Source organism: Phyllostomus discolor, chromosome 7 (genome assembly GCF_004126475.2).
Source record: "Phyllostomus discolor isolate MPI-MPIP mPhyDis1 chromosome 7, mPhyDis1.pri.v3, whole genome shotgun sequence".
Lineage (NCBI taxonomy): Eukaryota > Metazoa > Chordata > Mammalia > Chiroptera > Phyllostomidae > Phyllostomus > Phyllostomus discolor.
This window is the reverse complement of record NC_040909.2, coordinates 34547716-34565177: the sequence shown is the minus strand read 5'-3', so window position 1 is coordinate 34565177 and position 17462 is coordinate 34547716. Positions and strand designations below refer to the sequence as shown.

The following is a 17462-nucleotide window of genomic DNA, read 5'->3' as shown; positions in this document are numbered from 1 at the left end:
TACAAGCTTTGTCATGTCCTCACAAGAGTCCTCTGGATTCCTTACTTCTGAGGTTTTTAAAAATATTTATTGAGGTTTAAGCAACATAACATTATATTAGTTTCAGGTATACAACATGATGATTCAATATTTGTATATATTGAAAATTGTCACCACAGTCTAGTTAAAATCACCATACATAGTTATAAAATTTTTTTTCTTGTGATGTTGAGATCCACTCTCCTAGCTACTTTCAAATAGGTAATACACTATTATCAACTATAGTCACCATGCTGTCCTTTGCAACCCCTTGACTTACGGATGACTAGAAATTTGCACCTTTTGACTCTTACACCCATTTTGCCCACCTCCCACCTCAGGCAAACACTGGACTGTTTTCTTTACCCATGAGCTCAGTCCTTTTGTTTGTTTTTGGCTTTTTCTTTTTTAGATTCCACATATAAGGTCATATGGTAATTAACTTCTTCTGTCTGATTTCACTTAGCATAATGCCCTTAAAGTTCATTTGTGTTCTCACAAATGGTAGTTTTTTTTTTCAGGTCTAAATAATGTGCGATTGTGTGAGTGTATGTATGAACACCACATTCTATCCATTCATCTACTGACGGATAGGTTTTTTATGTCTTGGCTATTGTAAATAATGCCGCAGTGAACAGCAGAATGCATATATCTTTTCAAGGTGGTGTTTTTGTTTTCTTTGGAGAAGTACCCAGAAGTAGAAATGCTTTATCGTATGGTAATTTTAGTATTAATTTTTTAAAGAACCTCCATACTGCTTTCCATAGTGACTGCATCAATTTACGTTCCCACCAGCAGTGCACAAAGGTTCCTAGGAGAGGATATCTCATTGTGATTTTGATTTGCATTTCTCTGATTAGTGATGTTGAGTACCTTTTCATGACCTTTTTGCCATTTGTATGACTTCTTTGGAAAAATGTTCAGCTCCTCTGCCCATTTTTAATTGGATGGGGATATTTACTATTGAGTTGTATGAGTTCTTTATATATTTTGAATATTCATCTCTTTATGAGAAATATGATTTGAAGGTATTTTCTCCTGTTCCATAAAGTTGCCTTTTCATTTTGTTGGTTTCCTTTTCTGTGCAGAAGCTTTTTAGTTTGATATAGTCCCACTGTTTAATTTTTGCTTTTGTTCCTTTGCTTTTTGTATCATCCAAAAAATTATGACCAAGACCAATATCAAGAAGCTTACCATCTACGTTTTTGAGCGTCTACCTATGTTTTCTCTTAGGAGTTCATGGTTTCAGATATTACATTCAAGTCTTTAATTCATTTTGAGTTAATTTTTGTGTGTGGTGTAAGACAGTGGTCCAGTTTTCCCAGCAGTATTTACTGAAGAGCCTGTCCTTTCCTTGTATATTCTTTGCTCCTTTGTTACAAATTAATTGATCATACATATGTGAGTTTATTTCTGGACTCTGTATTCTATTCCACTGATCTATGTGTCTGTTTATATGCTAGTGCCATGCTGTTTGATTACGATAGCTTTGTAATATAGTTTGAAATCTGGGAGCATGATGTCTCAGGCTTTGTTCTTTTTCGATTGCTTTGGGTCTTTTATGGTTTCATTCAAATTTTAGGATTGTTTATTCTATTTCTGTGAAATACACCATTTGAATTTTGATAGGGATTGAGTTGAATCTGTAGATTGCTTGGGGTAGTATGAATATTTTTTTTAAGATTTTTATTTATTTTTAGAGAGGGAATGGAGGGAGAAAGAGAGAGAGAAACATCAATGTGCGGTTGCTGGGGGTCATGGCCTGCAACCCAGGCATGTACCCTGACTGGGAATCGAACCTGCGACACTTTGGTTCGCAGCTTGCACTCAATCCACTGAGCTATGCCAGCCAGGGGGTAGTATGAATATTTTAACAATATGAATTTTTCCAATTCAGGAGAACAAACTTTCTTCTGCTTACTTGTTTTCTTCAATTTCTTTCATTAGTGTCCTGTAGTTTTCAATATACAGGGCTTTCACATTCTTGGTTAACTTTATTCCTAGGCACTTTATTCTTTATAATGAAATTGTAAATGGGATTGCTTTCTCTTTTCTGATAGTTCATTATTAGTATGTAGAAATGCAACATGTTTTTGTATATTGATTTTGTATTTTATAACTTGATTGAATTTGTTGATTAGTTCTTTTTCTTTGATGAATTCTTTAGGGTGTTCTATATATAATATCACATCATCTGCAAATAATATGAGTTGTACTTCTTTCCACTTTGGGTGCCTTTTCTTTTTGTTGCCTGATTGTGATGGCTAGGACTTCTAATATGCTGAATAAAAGTGACAAGAATGGACATAGCAAACTTGTCTTGTTCCTAACCTTAGAAGAAAAGTTTTAAGGTTTTCATCACTGAGTGTGATGTTAGTTGCAAACTTGTCATATATGGCCTTTTTATGCTAAGAATACCAGCTTTGTTCAGAGTTTTTATCAGGAATGAAAAACTGAAACTTTTTTTGCATCTGTTGAGATATTTTTATCCTTCATTTTGCTGATGTGGAATCATCCTTGCATCCCTGGATTTAAACCTACTTTATTTATCACAGTGTATGAACCTTTTAATGTATTGCTGAATTTAGTTTGCTAATATTTTGTTGAGGATTTTTGTATCTACATTCATCAGGGATGCTGCCTGTAATTTACTTTTCTTGTGGTGCTCTTGTCTGGTTTTGGTGTTAAGGTGATGCTTACCTCATAAAATGAGTTTGGAAGTGTTCCCTCTTGTATTTTTGGGAAGAGTTTGAGAAGGATTGCTGTTAATTATTTAAATGGTTGGTAGAATTCAGCAGTAAAAATGTCTAGTCCTAGACTTCGGTTGAAAGGGTTTTTTCTCCCTAATTTTTGTTTTTTATTGTATACTTTTCTATTACGATTTAGTCCCCTTTTACCCCTCCCCCCAGCAATCACCACACTGTTGTCCATGTCCAAGGGTCCTTTTTGCCCAATCCCTCTACCCCTTAATCTCCCCTACTCCCTAGTGGTCTATCCATACTGTCACAAAGGGTACATTTTTCTTTTTTATGGCCAAGTAGTATTCCATTGTGTAAATGTCCCACAATTGTTTTAGCCACTCATACATTGATGGGCACTTGGGCTGCTTCCATATCTTGGTGATTGTAAATAACGCTGCAGTGAACATAGGGGTGCTTATGTTCTTTTGAATTAGTGTTTTGGGTTAATGTTCTAAAGGATTTTTGAGGTACCTCCATACTGATTTCCACAGTGGCTGCACCAGTCTGCATTCCCAATGGTGCAAAAGGGTCTCCCTTTCTCCACATCCTTGCCAGCACTCATTTGTGGATTTATTGATGATAGCCATTCTGACAGGTATGGGATGGTACCTTAGTTTGGTTTTAATTTGCATTTCTCTTATGATTAGTGATGTTGAGCATCTTTTCATATGTCTAGTGACCTAGAGAACATTATGCTAAGTAAGCTGGTCAGCAAAAGACAAATGTCATATGATCTTACTGATATGTGGAATCTAATGAATGAAGTGAACTAACAAGGAAAGTAGGGTTGAAAGGTTTTTGATTACTGATTCAATATCCATACTAGTAATTGGTATATTCAGATTTTCTCATGATTGCCTTGGTATATTGTATATTTCTAGAAATTTATCCATTTCTTCTAGGTTATTAAATCTGTTGGTGTATAATTGTTCATTGTAGTCTTTTATGATCCTTTCTATTTCTGTGGTTATCAGTTGTAATGTTTCCTCTTTCCTTTCTGATTTGAGTCTTTTTTCCTTGGTGAGTGTAGCTAAAGGTTTATCAATTTTATTTTTCTTTTCAAAGAACCAGCTCTTAGTTTCACTTATCTTTTCTAATGTCCTTCTAATCTCTATTTCATTTATTTATATACTCTGATCTTTGTTTTCTTCTGCTGACTTTGAACTTTGGTCTTCTTTTTCTAATTCCTTGAAGTGTAAAATTTTTCTTGTTTATTGATTTATTGCTATGAATTTCCCTCTTAGGACTGCTTTTGCTGTACCCCATAAGTTTTGGTATGTTGTATTTTCATTTGTCTCAAGATATTTTAATTTGTCTTTTGATTTCTTTGTTGATCCATTTGTTGTTCAGTAGCAAGTTATATAATCTCCACATAAAAATTGATTTCTGAATTGGCAAGATATGGAAGCAGCCCTAGTGTCCATCAGTAGATGAGTGGATAAAACAGCCATGGGAGATTTACACAATGGAATACTACTCACCTATAAAAAAAAAGAACATTTTACCCTTTGCGGCAGTATGGCTGGACCTGGAGAACATTATGTTAAGTGAAATGAGCCAGTCAGAGAAAGACAAATACCATATGATTTTACTTCTGTGTGGAATCTAATGAACAAACTGAATTAACAAGCAAAATAGAGACAGACTCATAGTGAGCAGGTTGACAGCTAAGGAGGTTGACGCGGGAGGGACTAAGCAAAAAGGACTCATGGACAATAGTGTGGTGATTGTGAGGGGGGAGGGGAATATAAGGGGACTAAATGGTAATGGAAAAAATACAATAAAAATAAAAGTTAAAAAATAAAAGATTGATTTCTGATTTCATGCCATTTGGTTGGAGAAGATGCTCAATACGATTTGTCTTTCTAAATTTATTAAGACTTGCTTTATGGTCTAACATGATCTATCCTGAAGAATGTTCCATCTGCACTTAAGAATGTGTGTTTGGCTGCTTTCAGATGGAATGTTTTGTATATATTTGTTAAGCCCAATGTTTCCTTACTGATTTTCTGTCTTGGTGATTTATCTATTGATGAAAGTGGAGGGTTAAAGTTCCCTACTATTATTGTATTGCTGTTTATTTCTTCCTTTTGGTCTGTTACTATTTGCTTTATATATTTAGGTGCTCCTATGTTGGGTTGATCCCTTTATGTCTTTAAGTATAGCTAACACAGCTTGCTTTTGTTTTCTATTTGTGTGGAATATCTTTTTACATCCCTTTGCCACTCTGTCTTTTGATTAAAGAATTTAGTTCATTTATATATTTAATTATTGATCCTTATTTTGTTCAATTTTTTTCTGGCTGTCTTATAGTTCTCTACTCCTCTCTTCACACTCTGTGTTCCTTTCTGGTTTGATGATTTTCTTTAGTGGTATGCTTAGGTTCCTTTCTCCTTATCTTTTGTGTACCAACTATAGATTTTTGCTTCGTGGTCCAGATAGGCTTACATATAACAATTTATATTTGGAAAAGTCTATTTTAAGTTGATAAGAATGAATGCATTGTAAAGCTGTACGTACTCTCTCACCCCACGTTTTGGAGTGCCACATTTTACATCTTGTGTGCCCCGTAACTAATTATTATAACTGTACTTACTACTTTTAACCTTCCTACCAGCTTTATAAGTGATTAATCCACTACCTACATTATGCTTATCTTTCTCCATAAGATTTAAACTTTTACATATATTTTCTTGTTACTAATCAGCACCCTTTCTTTTCAGTTTAAAGAAGTCCCTTTAACATTTCTTATAAGACCAGTTTAGTGGTGATGACTTCCTTTAGCATTTGCTTATCTGGAAAACTTATCTCTCCTTCAGTTCTGAATGATAAGTTTGCCAGGGAGTGTATTCTTATCTGGAAGTATTTTTTCTTTTCCTTTCAGCACTTTTTATTGTGGCTCTTCCTTCTCACCTGCCAAGTTTCTGCTGAAACTCTTACAGTGGTTCCATTGTACAAGTTGTTTTCTCTTGCTTTTAGGATTCTCTCCTTTCACTCTGGACATTTTAATTAAGTGTGGTATGGGTTATGTACTCACAAGAGGCCTCTGGACTCCTTACTTCTAGGTTTAGGGTGGAGGTTACCAGGTCCACCTTCCAGATAATCCAGACATATCTTGCTGACACAATTTTGAGAGAGAATTACTAACAGGTTAGGTTCATTACAAATGTCAAACCTCTCCTTCGTTTCCACATAGCAATTTTGGCATCTTTTTATAATTCTGTCAGAGCTCGCTTTGATTGCAAAGTGTCTTTCTTGGGTGGCTCTAGAATGTAGGATAGTGCCTGGCATAAATTGTTCAGTAAGTATTGAACAAATAAATTCTCTCACACCTTCTTGATAATGATAAACTCAAATAGTTATTTAAATGTACATCTTAAAAAGGGATAATTTATGAAAAGAAAAAAGGTGGAAGAGGAGTGAACTTGCACAGGTGAATGAGGATAAGCTACAGTCAGAAGAAAAAGGACTACTGTAGGTATGGAACTTTTCATACATAAACCTAATCATAATCACAAAACAAAACTCTAGAGCTGAGATGTAACAAAAAAAACAGGAAACCAAAAAATCATAGACAATCACCAAATTAAAATAGCCAACAGAAACACAAGGGAGAGAAGAAGCAATAGAGACACAGAGCAACCAGAAAATGAAAGATAGAATGGCTGTAGTAAGTATTCATATATCAGTAATCACCCTAAATGTAAATGGACTGAGCTCATCAGTCAAAAGGCACAGAATATCAGGATGGATTTAAAAATAAGACCCAACTATATGTTGCCTACAGGAGACTTATCTTGGCTCCAAGACAAACACGGGCTCAAATGACATTGAGAGAAAGTGGGTGTAGCAGCACTTACATCACATAAAATAGATTTCATGATAAAAGTAATTAGACAAAGATGGACATTTTATCATGATAAAGGGGAAATTCTTCAAGAAAACCTAAAAGTTATCAATATGTGTACCCAGTCTGGGAGCACCAAAATATATAAAGCAATTACTAACAGACCTAAAGGGAGAAACTGACAAAAATACAATTATAGTAGGAGACCTGAATACCCAATTGACAGCAGTTAATAGATCATATAAACAAAATCAACAAAGAAATATATACCCAAATGGACATAATATAGAACTTTCCATCCCAAAACTACAGAATATACATTCTTCTCAAGTGCACATGGAATATTCTCAAGACTAGATCATATGTTGGAGGACAAACTAGTCTCAATAACTTTAAGAAGACTGAAGTAATTCTGAGTGTATTTTTTGACCCACAATGGTACAAAACCGGACACTACAAGAAGAAAACTAGAGAAACAATGACTGTGGAGCTTCAGCAATGTGCTACTGAGCAACTATTGGGTCAAAGAAGAAATAAGAAGAGATCAGATATACTTAGAGGAAAATGAAAATGAAAATACAACATATCAAAATTTGGGGGATGCAGCAAAAGTGTTACTAAGAGGGAAGTTTATAGCATTATAGGCCTACCTCAAGAAACAATAAAAGGGTGGGCTGGGATGGGAGTAAAAGGCAGAAAACTGTACTTGAACTACAATTAAAAATTAAAAAAATCAAAATCACAAACACCCTAAAACTTGAAAGTAATACTGAATGTCATTGAAAAATAAAATTTAAAGAAAACTAATGTGTACACCATAAAGAACTAGAAAAAGAAGAACAGTCCAGAACAACAGTCCAAAGTCAATAAAAGGAACTAAAATTACAGCAAAAAATAAATAGAGAACCAAAAGATAGCAGGAAAAAAATCAATGAAACAAAGAGCTGGTTTTTTGAAAGGGTAAAAATGTACAAACCATTAGCTGGACTTGCTAAGGAAAAAAAGAGAAAAGACTCAAAATCAGAAAGGGAAATTAAAGTTACACTGGACACCACACAAATACAAAGTAGTATACAAGACTGCTATGAAAGGGAATAAGCTACCAAATTTGATATCCTGGGACAAATTCTTAGAACTATGCTACCTTCCTAGACTGAACCATGGAGAACTGGAAAACCTGAATAGACTGATCACAAGGAAATTTCAACGTAATCAAAAACCTCCTGATAAAACAAAAGTCCAGAACCAGATGGTTTCAATGGTGAATTCCACCAAACATTCAGAGAAGATTAAATACCTGTCCTTAAAACTTTTCCAAAAAATTGAAGAAGATGGAATAAATACTTCATCACTCATTTTATGAGGCCAGCCTTACCCTGATGCCAAAACCAGGCAAGGACAACACACAAAAAAGAAAATTACAGGCCAATATCTGATGAACATAGATGCAAAAAGTCTAAACAAAACTGAATAATATATCACAATCAAGTGAAGTTCATTCCAGGGATGCAGGATAGTTCAGCATACACAAACCAATCAGTGTGATAGACCACATTAGCAAAATGAAGGCTCAAATCAATAGATACAGAAAAAGCATTTGACAAGATACAATATCCATTTATGATAAAATGTGTATAGATGGAAAGTACCTCAACATGATGCCCTATATAATAGATTCTCAGATAATGTATCAGTGGTGAAAAATGGAAAGCTTCGCATCTAAGATCAGGAACAAGGATGCCACTCTTGTCACTGTTAAACAGAGTACTGGAGTCCTAGCAAGAAAAAGGTATAAAGGGTAAGACAAAAGTAGGTTTATAGTTGTATGTGAAACAGAGTTTATTCTTGTATTATTTATTAATTGTGTTTTCCATATTAACTGTAAACCTACTTTTGCTCCACTTTGTAAAAGGCATCAAAATTGTGAATGAAGAAGTAAAATGGTCACTATTTGCAGATGACATGATTCTGTATATAAGAAAACCCTATTTCAAAAAAATATTAGAAACAATAATAAAGTTGTAGAATACAAAACTAATATACAGAAATCTGTTGTATTCCTATATACTATCAATGAAATGTCAGAAGGAGAAATGAAGAAAACAATTCTGTTTACAACTGCAACAAAAAGGAGAAAATAGCTAGGAATAAATCAAAAGAGGTGAAAGATGTTTACACTGCAAACTACAAGACACTGTTGAAGGAAACTGAAGAAGACACAAACAAATGGAAAATTATTCCATCTTCATGGGTTGGAAGAATTAACTGTGTTAAATGAACATATTACCTAATGCAATATATGGATTTAATGCACTCCCTATCAAAATGCCACTGGCATTTCTCACAGAAATAGAACAAAAAATACTAAAAATTTGTGTGGAACGAGTGATCCTGAATAACCAAAGCAATCCTGAGAAAATAGAACAAAGCCAGAGGTATCATACTCCCTGACTTCAAATTATACTACAAAGCTACAATAATCAAAACAGTATGGTAGTGGCAGAAAAACAGACTCACAGACCAATGGAACAGAATTGAGAACTCAGATAAAACCACATGTATATGAGCAACTAATTTTTGACAAAGGAACCAAAACAACAAGAAAAGGAAGTTCTCTTTAATAAATGGTGCTAAGAAAACCAGAAAGCCACATGCAAAAGAGTGAAACTAGGCTGCTGATACCATACACAAAAATTAACTCAAAATGGATTAAAGACTTGAATATAAGGCCTGGAACAGTAAGATACATAGCAGAAAACATAGGCATTAGACTTATGGACTTGAATATCAGAGGAGTCTTTGGGAACTTGATCCCAAAGGCAAGGGAAGTAAAATCTAAAATGAGTAGTTATTCCAAGATAAGGAAACCAGAATTAGCGGGTATGTCTTCCTGAACTAGCTAGAAATGTCCTCCCAGGATCCTGAAGCCGAAAGAAACAATGATGAGATTTTGGCTTTTGTACCTTGAGGTCAACTTGAAACCAAGAATAAAAATATTTAGGATAAGACTTGCCACTGCAGAGCCATCAAAAACAAGCAGTGCCCCCAAGGATATGGGATGGTATCTGTTTCCCCTTCCCCCTAGGCTTTGTTGCAGGAGGGAGGACAGGCCAAAGAGCTTGGAGCTTTGGAGGAAATTTTAGGCCCTTAGGTTCGCAGTATATTTATTATCTGCTGCATTAACACAGAGTCAAAGAAAATATATTTGACCAGATTCAAATTATTTTACTGCCAAAAAGGCTTCATTTAAAGAGCAAGGGTATGGAACACTACATAATCATGAAGAATTTAGGCCCTATGAGCAAGAAAAGAGTTAGCTGTTTTGCTAAACTGCCCAGCAGTCCTTTTCTTCCACTAAAGTACATAGAAGCTTCATGAAGGCATAGACTGCATTGTCTTATTTAGCCCTAACCCCTCCCATGACCTGGCAGGCTGCCAGACACACAACAGGTGCTCAGTAAATGCTTGCACGGACAAGGTGCTCCAGGCAGGCCAGCTGGCCCACTTACGTCTCATCGAACAGGGGTTCCAGGGTCCTCCGCTTCACTGAGGTCTTCTTACGACTTGCCCACCTCCTTTCTGGCAACAAGTAGACTCGAACGTAAGGGTCAGCTCCACTGCTGGTACAGGGTGTCAGGTTTCTGAAGGAAAAAAGGTCCTGGTTTTCAAACATTGAAAATACTCATTTGGAGAAAGCTGTACTAGCCATTCGGCTTTAGGTGGTCTTGAGGACAAAAGTGCCCCCTAGTCTTGGTGACCAATAGAACAAAAGTCTGCAGAATTTGGAGGACAAAACATCATTATTTCGAAACAATGCATTTTTGTGAAGTTTGGAGTAGAACCAAGTATTTTCTATCTAAAGGAAATTGATTCCCACTTGAAAAAATGGACTGGCTCCCACCACCCAAGACAGTTTTGCAGTGTTTACGTCAGAGCAAAGCCCTTGGCTCTGGAGCCCACCAGCACTGGTGAGGACCTTGTCACTCACAGCATGACAGCCTTCAAAGCTCATTCCTTCTCACTGTACTATTTGTCTACCTAAGGGCTGCCCACACCTGCCATTGTTCAAGTGTCCCCATTCTGATTTTTGGTCACCTGGTGCTCCCAAAGGACCTTTCCTGGCCCCAGCGTCCTTTTACCTGCAGCCATTGATTAGCACGCGGAGGCAGCGCCGCAGACACACGTAGCGCACGGTGAGCTGAATCTCACCCAGCCTCCGCTGCCAGAGATCCCTGCCTCTGTAAAGAAAGGGTGTCACTTCTGTTACCGTTACAAGTGTTGGCCACTCCCCCAACCACTAAGAGCATGTCCCGAGTTCAGAACACGTGGGTTAATTTTAAAATTTTTCAGTTGGAAGTCAGTTCCATCCAGCATTCTCGTATAATTACCCTACTTTACCACAGGACAAGCATGAAGCCTGGAGTGGGATCTGCCTTTATATTATGATTTCTTGTGGACCTTAGGCGAATATTTGACCTTTAGTACAATGAGGTCTATTTCGTAAGGTTATTGTGAAGATCAAGTTAAATCACATAACATGCTAAGCCTATGGTAAACACTTAAGTGGCAGTCATTGATTGCATAATTCCATATTCTAAACTTTCTCTATTATATCAATATAACTCTTTAGAATTTAGGAAGGTTTTCTCCTGTAAGGAGACTTACCAGCCAAGTCCAGGATCCCTCACAGTTGGTATATAGCTAGAGCCACGCCAGACCACTTGGTGCACACGTGCTCTGTGCTCCCCCTCCTCCACCCCAGCCTGTGTGCTTTCTACCACACTGTGCTGCCTCTCATAAAGCCATTCTGTGAAAAACCAGAGCTTGAGCAGAAAAGCCAGTTCACAGGTACTTTTCCATCCAGGGAGTTATTTTTCATGCAGGTGAATTTTAGAGAAGGTTAAGCAGAGAAGTGCATACTCAATGCTGAGGCTGATATCTGTCAGGTCAAAGCAGGAGTTGGCCAGGGAGCTGAGCGAGGACATGCTGGGAGCCAGCCTCGTGGGGGGGCATGCGAATGGGGAGATGGAGTATTTCATGGGTCTGGGTGACTTGATGGGCCCTGGAGAGTGGGGGCCTGGGACAGTCAGGAAGATGGCGGGCGCAGTCTTCTTCTCCCCCATGGGCTCACAGAAACCTTTGGCATTGTCCTTGCCTTTCGGCTCTGGGCCTGCCTCTTGGGGTGTGGGCTCAGTGGCAGCAGTGGTGGCACCGGTTCCTGTTGTGGTGCTCTTGGAGGCTTCCTTGGGGTCAGAAGTGGGGTCTGGGGGACATGGCAAGTCTACAGGGCCCTCTTCCTGGGGCGGGGCTTTGGGGTCTTGGTCGGTGGCCACCTTCTTAATGAACAAAGGGCCTTTCTTTAGGGCTTCAGGTCCTGTGTATGGGCTCCCCATCTCTCGTTCTTCCACACGTAGGAACTGCAAGCAGATGACAGAGATGTTTATGGGCTGGGCCCACCACTCCCATTTTCTCCTCCTCTGTTCTCACCTGAACCTCTGGGAAATGGTTCCTTCTCCTTTTCTTCTGGGAGGAAAAGTTTTCTTAAACTCTCAGTTCCTTCCTATCAACCCAATGTAATTTTGCCCCTAGACCATATTTTCCTTAACCTTTCTCTGCCCTTTTCCCTCTCTGACCAGTGCTTCTCTATCTTTTCCCCTTCTCCTGCCTCACTAGTGGGTCTTCGTGAAGACTGAGTCCTGGTCTCTTCTCTCTGTGTTCATACTGGCTACGGGAGACCTGGCCGCTCTCAGCACGCACTTTCCCTCTGTGCAGAGGACTCCCAGATCCACACCTTTACTCTTGTCCTCACCTTTACCTCACATCTGTCACCAGCTACCTTCTAGAAATGATCATATTCCAGCTGTCACCGGATTCACCACTGCTTTCCCTAAAATGTGTTTCCTAGGCAGACACACCCCTGTGGGTCTTAGCACCCAAGTTTCAAACCTCAGCCATTGCATTTCTCCTTTCCTTCCCCCACCCATTTGTTCATTATCAGGACCCTTCCTGAGGGCCTCCATTGCCAGCGATATGGTGTTTTTAAAATATTCTGGAAAACATCTTGTTAGAAATGCCCCAATAAAATAAACATCCTTTTAAATACATAGTTAAACTCACAAGAAAGTAAGTAAAATCCATAGGGTTTAAAAGGGTAAAACTAAAAAGTAATGGTTAAGCTTTCCTAGAGTCATTTATCAGCCCTGGAATCCAAGGGATTAGGGGAAGAGACCTTGATCTTGTGAGGCTGGGGCTGGAAGGAGGACCTATGAAGGTGTAATCTCGTTAGTGAAAAAGCGTAGGATAAACATTCCACCCCCCAGCAAAGAATGATGGCCAGAAGTGAGTGTGCCTCAGCCTGAACTCTAGCTGGGGGAAATAAATTCTCTCCTAAGAATAGGGCACCTTATAGGCCTCTCTCATATGCATTGGGTCATCCCATATGAATTTATACTACTTCTGGTAACTCAAAACCCCAAAAAGGTAGCATAAAAAAGAACCCAGGTTTATAGTGCCCCTGAGGTTCTTGGCTGCAGCAACCACAGAGTCTCCTTGGAAGTGAACAGCCTCCACTCAGGTTACAAAGGAACACTGACCACATGTTTGCAGCCCGAGTTGCCAAACACAGAAATGAGTCACCACGAAAAAGCATCAATAGGCACAACAAACAGCAAATTTAAACTGCCAGGATCTTCAGATTAGCAGACCTCCACTATATGAGTATTTTCAAATGATTAAAAATGAAATAGAAACATGAAAAGATTATAAAATACAATGCAAAAGATAAGGTATATTTAGAAATGAAAAACAGCCTTTGAAATACAGACCATGAACATGTTAAACAGCATGTTAGGCATAGGCAAAGAAAGAGTGAGTGGACTGGAAGACAGATGAGAGGAAGTGAGAATGTAGCACCAAGAGATAAAGAAATAGAAAAAATATGAAGACGAGGTCAGGTTGAGACATGGAGTTAGATGAGAAGTTTCAGCATGGAAGGGGTTCTGGAAGGAAGGAGTAAAAGAATGGGAGAGGCAACACTTAAAGAGGTAACAGCTGACAATATTCCAAAACTGATGAAAAATATGAATCCATCTCCTAGTTTCTTCCCAGCATAGAGCAGGCACTTGGTGCTGGGACAGTCTACCTTGCTCCAGAGCCAGAGCTCCACCCCGCCTCCCCTGGGGGCTGAGAGGAGAGAATTACCCGAAGCACCAGTCTCATGGAGATGAGGCTGTCCAGGCCCGAGTGGTCCAGCTGAAAGCGCTGCTCGAGGGTCAGGTTGGCACAGGGGAGGATCTGGCACAGGGGCAGCTCCAGCACTCCCAGAGCGTACTCCTGGTCGTCATCGAGCACCTGGGCAGCGGGCCAGTCACAAACAGAATAATCATACCCCGCCCTCACTGACACCACTCTCTGGGTCCCAGCCAAGTCTAAATTCACTTCAGTTAACTATGTCCTACGTTGCTATTGGCCTCTGGTCCTGTTCTGAAAACTGGGAGTGGGGCCCCGCATGGTCCCTGCCTTCACTTGGGAAGAGACAGACTAAGGGTAGAGGCAATTATGGTCTGTGTGAAGTAGGTCTGTCAAATGCCCAGGGCCTGCTCCATGACGGGAAATCCAGTCAGGGCTGACCCCCACCCCCACCCCCAAAGATCCCAGTTCTACCACTTGTTGGCTGTAATGTCTTAGACAAGTCACTGTTGAGGCTTCTGCTCATGTGTAAAATAAAGATATTTCTCTTCTACAGATCTTTTGTGAAGATTAAATCTATTTTTAAAAAATATATCATCATTGCGCTGGCTGGTGTGGCTCAGTTGGTTGGAGCATCATCCCATGGACCAAAAGTTTGCGGGTTCGATTCCCAGTCAGGTCACATACCTAGGTTGTGGGTTTGATCCCTGTCTAGGCACGTGAGAGAGAGGGCAGCCAGTGATGTATGTGTGTGTCTCTCTCCCCCACCTCCCTCCCTCCCTCCACCTTCCTCTCTCTAAAAGCAATGAAAAAAATGTCCCCAGGTAAAGATTAAAAAAAAAAATCATTAATGTCCTGAGTAGATTTCAACACAGGCCACTCAGTGCTGTGTAACAACCAGAAAGACTCTTACAGGGAGAGCCAAGGGACTTCAGGGTTTGTCCTTCCACAGCTTCTTACCCAGTGACCTTGGGCATTAGCCTCAGTAAGATGCAGGGGCCCCAGTAACCTCTTCCACACACAGGTGCTCAGATTTGCTCAGGCCCATTCGAGCTCCCACCCCTCCCAGCGTAGACAGGCCTCGGCTCGTTCCAAGAGCCCAACTTCGGGCCAACCTTGAGATGCAGCTGCTCAGATGTCACACTGTGTACAAAGAAGGAGAATGCCTGGCTCCAAACAGGGTCCTTGCTGCGGGGACAGGTCTGGGGACAAGAGGGAGAGAGCGCTAAAGGGCCTGGTTGGGCAGGACAACAGCACCCTCTGCTCTCACTCCAGCCCCAGGCGCTGCTGGTGGTCTTCTCTGCGTCTGCCCAGGGGTCAGACCCCCACACATGTCAGCCTGTGGGAGGCGCCAAGGTAGGCCGCCAGACTCAAAAGCAGAGAGAGCTTTGCCAAGAAGTTCTACAGGGGCTGAAAATCATAAGAGCATTAGCGCTCACTCGGGAGGGGAGCATTTCTGCTGCTGGACTGGGGCTCCTGGTGGGGTGGCAGAAAGGATGCAAGCTTAGAGCCATCCCTAAGCTTGAACCCTAGTTCTGCTTTCTAGCTTGTGCCCTTGGGAAAGTCACTGACCTCTGACCCTCAGATTCTTGAACTATAAAATTATGTGTGAGGTTACTCTGAAGACTAAATAAAATAATACAAAGTGCCTAGAATGGGTCCTGGCAGCTACTTGGCATTCAGTATAAGCTAATTCTCCTGTCTTTTGCTTCTCTCCCTGAGAAGGGTTGGGCCCCCATTTCCTCACGGCGACACAGCGAGCTGTCTTACCTTGCTTGTATATGTCTTCTTGCCTACAGACAGCTTGACGTAGGAAGAAGGGTCTCTGCTGACCTTATTCTGTGAGGGGGCAAATCCACAACAATGAGGGTGGCACCACTGGTGTCCGCTCAAGACACCACACCCCTTCCCCCACCTCCCAGCCCTCGGGAGCATCAGTGGGACTTGGGGCCAGCCAGTCACTTCCCTTCGAGTGAAGACTACCCGGGGGCTCTGGGCCCCTGTCACTGTGCTGCCACCTGCACAGGGCTGACTCCAGGGGCAGGTTCAGGTAAAGACGGGACTGGAGCAGGGTCTGGCTGGGGTGATGGGGGCACACAGGGTAAATTCAGGTTCCAACTCCTCCCTCAGGTATATGACCCAGGCACTTAACTTTCTGGGGCATATTTGTAAAATGGCAGTGAAATGAGACACAGTCATGCTGAGACAGGGGCACATGAATGTGGGGTCGAGTTGCCGCACACAGTAGTCTTGGTGACAGCAGCTCATCATCCCCAGGCTGCGTCTGCACAGCCTGTCTCCCGGAAGACGTGGGCTGTGGTTACTCCGAGGAAAGGAGTTAGGACTTGCTCTCACTCCAGTTTCCAGCCACATACACACTCCTACCTTGGTAAATCTGGAGAGTTTTTTGACTCGATATTCGCAATTCAGGTAGTCAAAAGGGCTCCTCTGTGGTACAAGAAGGGTAAATGAGCAGCACAACATTTGTGAATTTCCATTTCAAGTGAGCATTAGAAAGGGTTGGGCAAAAGGCAGGGCATGTGTGACACTCTGACCAGGTCACCACTCACCGGCAGGTTGCAGGCGCTCTCCAGAAAGACCACGAGGATGGCAGTGGAAAGGCCAGCATGGTCCTGTGAGCAGACAGACCCTCACTAGGTGTCCCCAGCACTGGCAGACAGACTGGTTTTAGAAAGATGCCTGTTCATGACAGGAGGAAGCCAGCCAGCCCTCTGGACTGGCCATGAGATCCCTCACAACCTAGCTTGTTGATCAGGCTGCGACTCTGACTGCAGTGTGGCAGATTGAAGTCAGACACAGGGTGGCTTTTCCCTATGATCGGGGCTGATGGGCACTAACATGCAGCTTCTAAGGAGCCCAGCTTCCCTGAAGATGGCTGAGACGCTCAGGCCAGCTCTTGAGAAACATCAGGAGCTGCCCCGTGTGGAGACAGGGCCAAGGGACATGCTCCCTACAAGGTGGGGCTGGCCTGAAGACTCAGCAAGATGTCAGGGCTCAGCTCCCTCCCTCCCTCCACGTGCACAGCCCACTCATGACCAGCCCCACCACAGACCCCCCTCCCCCGTCCCCCCTACCCACGCTTTCTGCTAGGGAGTCCCAACGCCCATGCTCACCTCAGTCAGAGCTTCAGGGTCAGCGATCAGTGAAAGCCATTCCAGCCTCAGGTGCAGCCGCCCACTGGTGGTGTCATTCAGGACAAACCACTGTGGGGAGACGAGGAGGAAAAGAAAGCTCAGGGAAAGGGCCAGTGAGGTGCTACTGACCCTCTATGGGCAGCTCAGTTCTGGGACCTGGTGGAGCCCTAACAGAGGTCTCAGGGAAAAGGGGGACCAGCTCAGGTAGGGTGGACTCAGGGCTTGAGGGTCTGGGAGATGAGGTTACAGGACTGAAGCGCTGCACTTTGGGTCAGAAAAACCCTCCTACCAGGCCCAGCCTGCTCTTTGCAGTAATGTGACCATCCCCTGCTGGGGGTCTTTGTTCTGTGGGAGTTCCTGGGAAGCTTCTTCCAACCCAGGCCCTAGCGGGTCCCTTGGACCTGTCTGTGTCTGGCCCAGCTCTCTCCCCTGAAGGCCAGCACGGAAGGGGCCCATTTCATAGCATTAGCGGGGGCTGAAGCAACCTCCTAGAGTTGTCCATGGGGAGGGGGT

At 41.6% G+C, this 17462-nt stretch overlaps 1 protein-coding gene across 1 annotated transcript in view; it reads right to left on the bottom strand.

Annotated features, from left to right (window-relative positions):
• ESYT3 (extended synaptotagmin 3) overlaps positions 1 to 17462 on the bottom strand; it is a 52352-nt gene that overhangs the window by 2105 nt on the left and 32785 nt on the right. The window contains exons 12-20 of the mRNA XM_028518516.2: positions 16929 to 17018; positions 16365 to 16427; positions 16180 to 16242; positions 15565 to 15633; positions 14910 to 14996; positions 13807 to 13956; positions 11527 to 12023; positions 10746 to 10844; positions 10116 to 10247 (exon numbers count right to left, since the gene is read on the bottom strand). Coding sequence (XP_028374317.1) covers positions 10116 to 10247; positions 10746 to 10844; positions 11527 to 12023; positions 13807 to 13956; positions 14910 to 14996; positions 15565 to 15633; positions 16180 to 16242; positions 16365 to 16427; positions 16929 to 17018 — 1250 coding nt within the window. The remainder of the gene's footprint in view (positions 1 to 10115; positions 10248 to 10745; positions 10845 to 11526; positions 12024 to 13806; positions 13957 to 14909; positions 14997 to 15564; positions 15634 to 16179; positions 16243 to 16364; positions 16428 to 16928; positions 17019 to 17462) is intronic.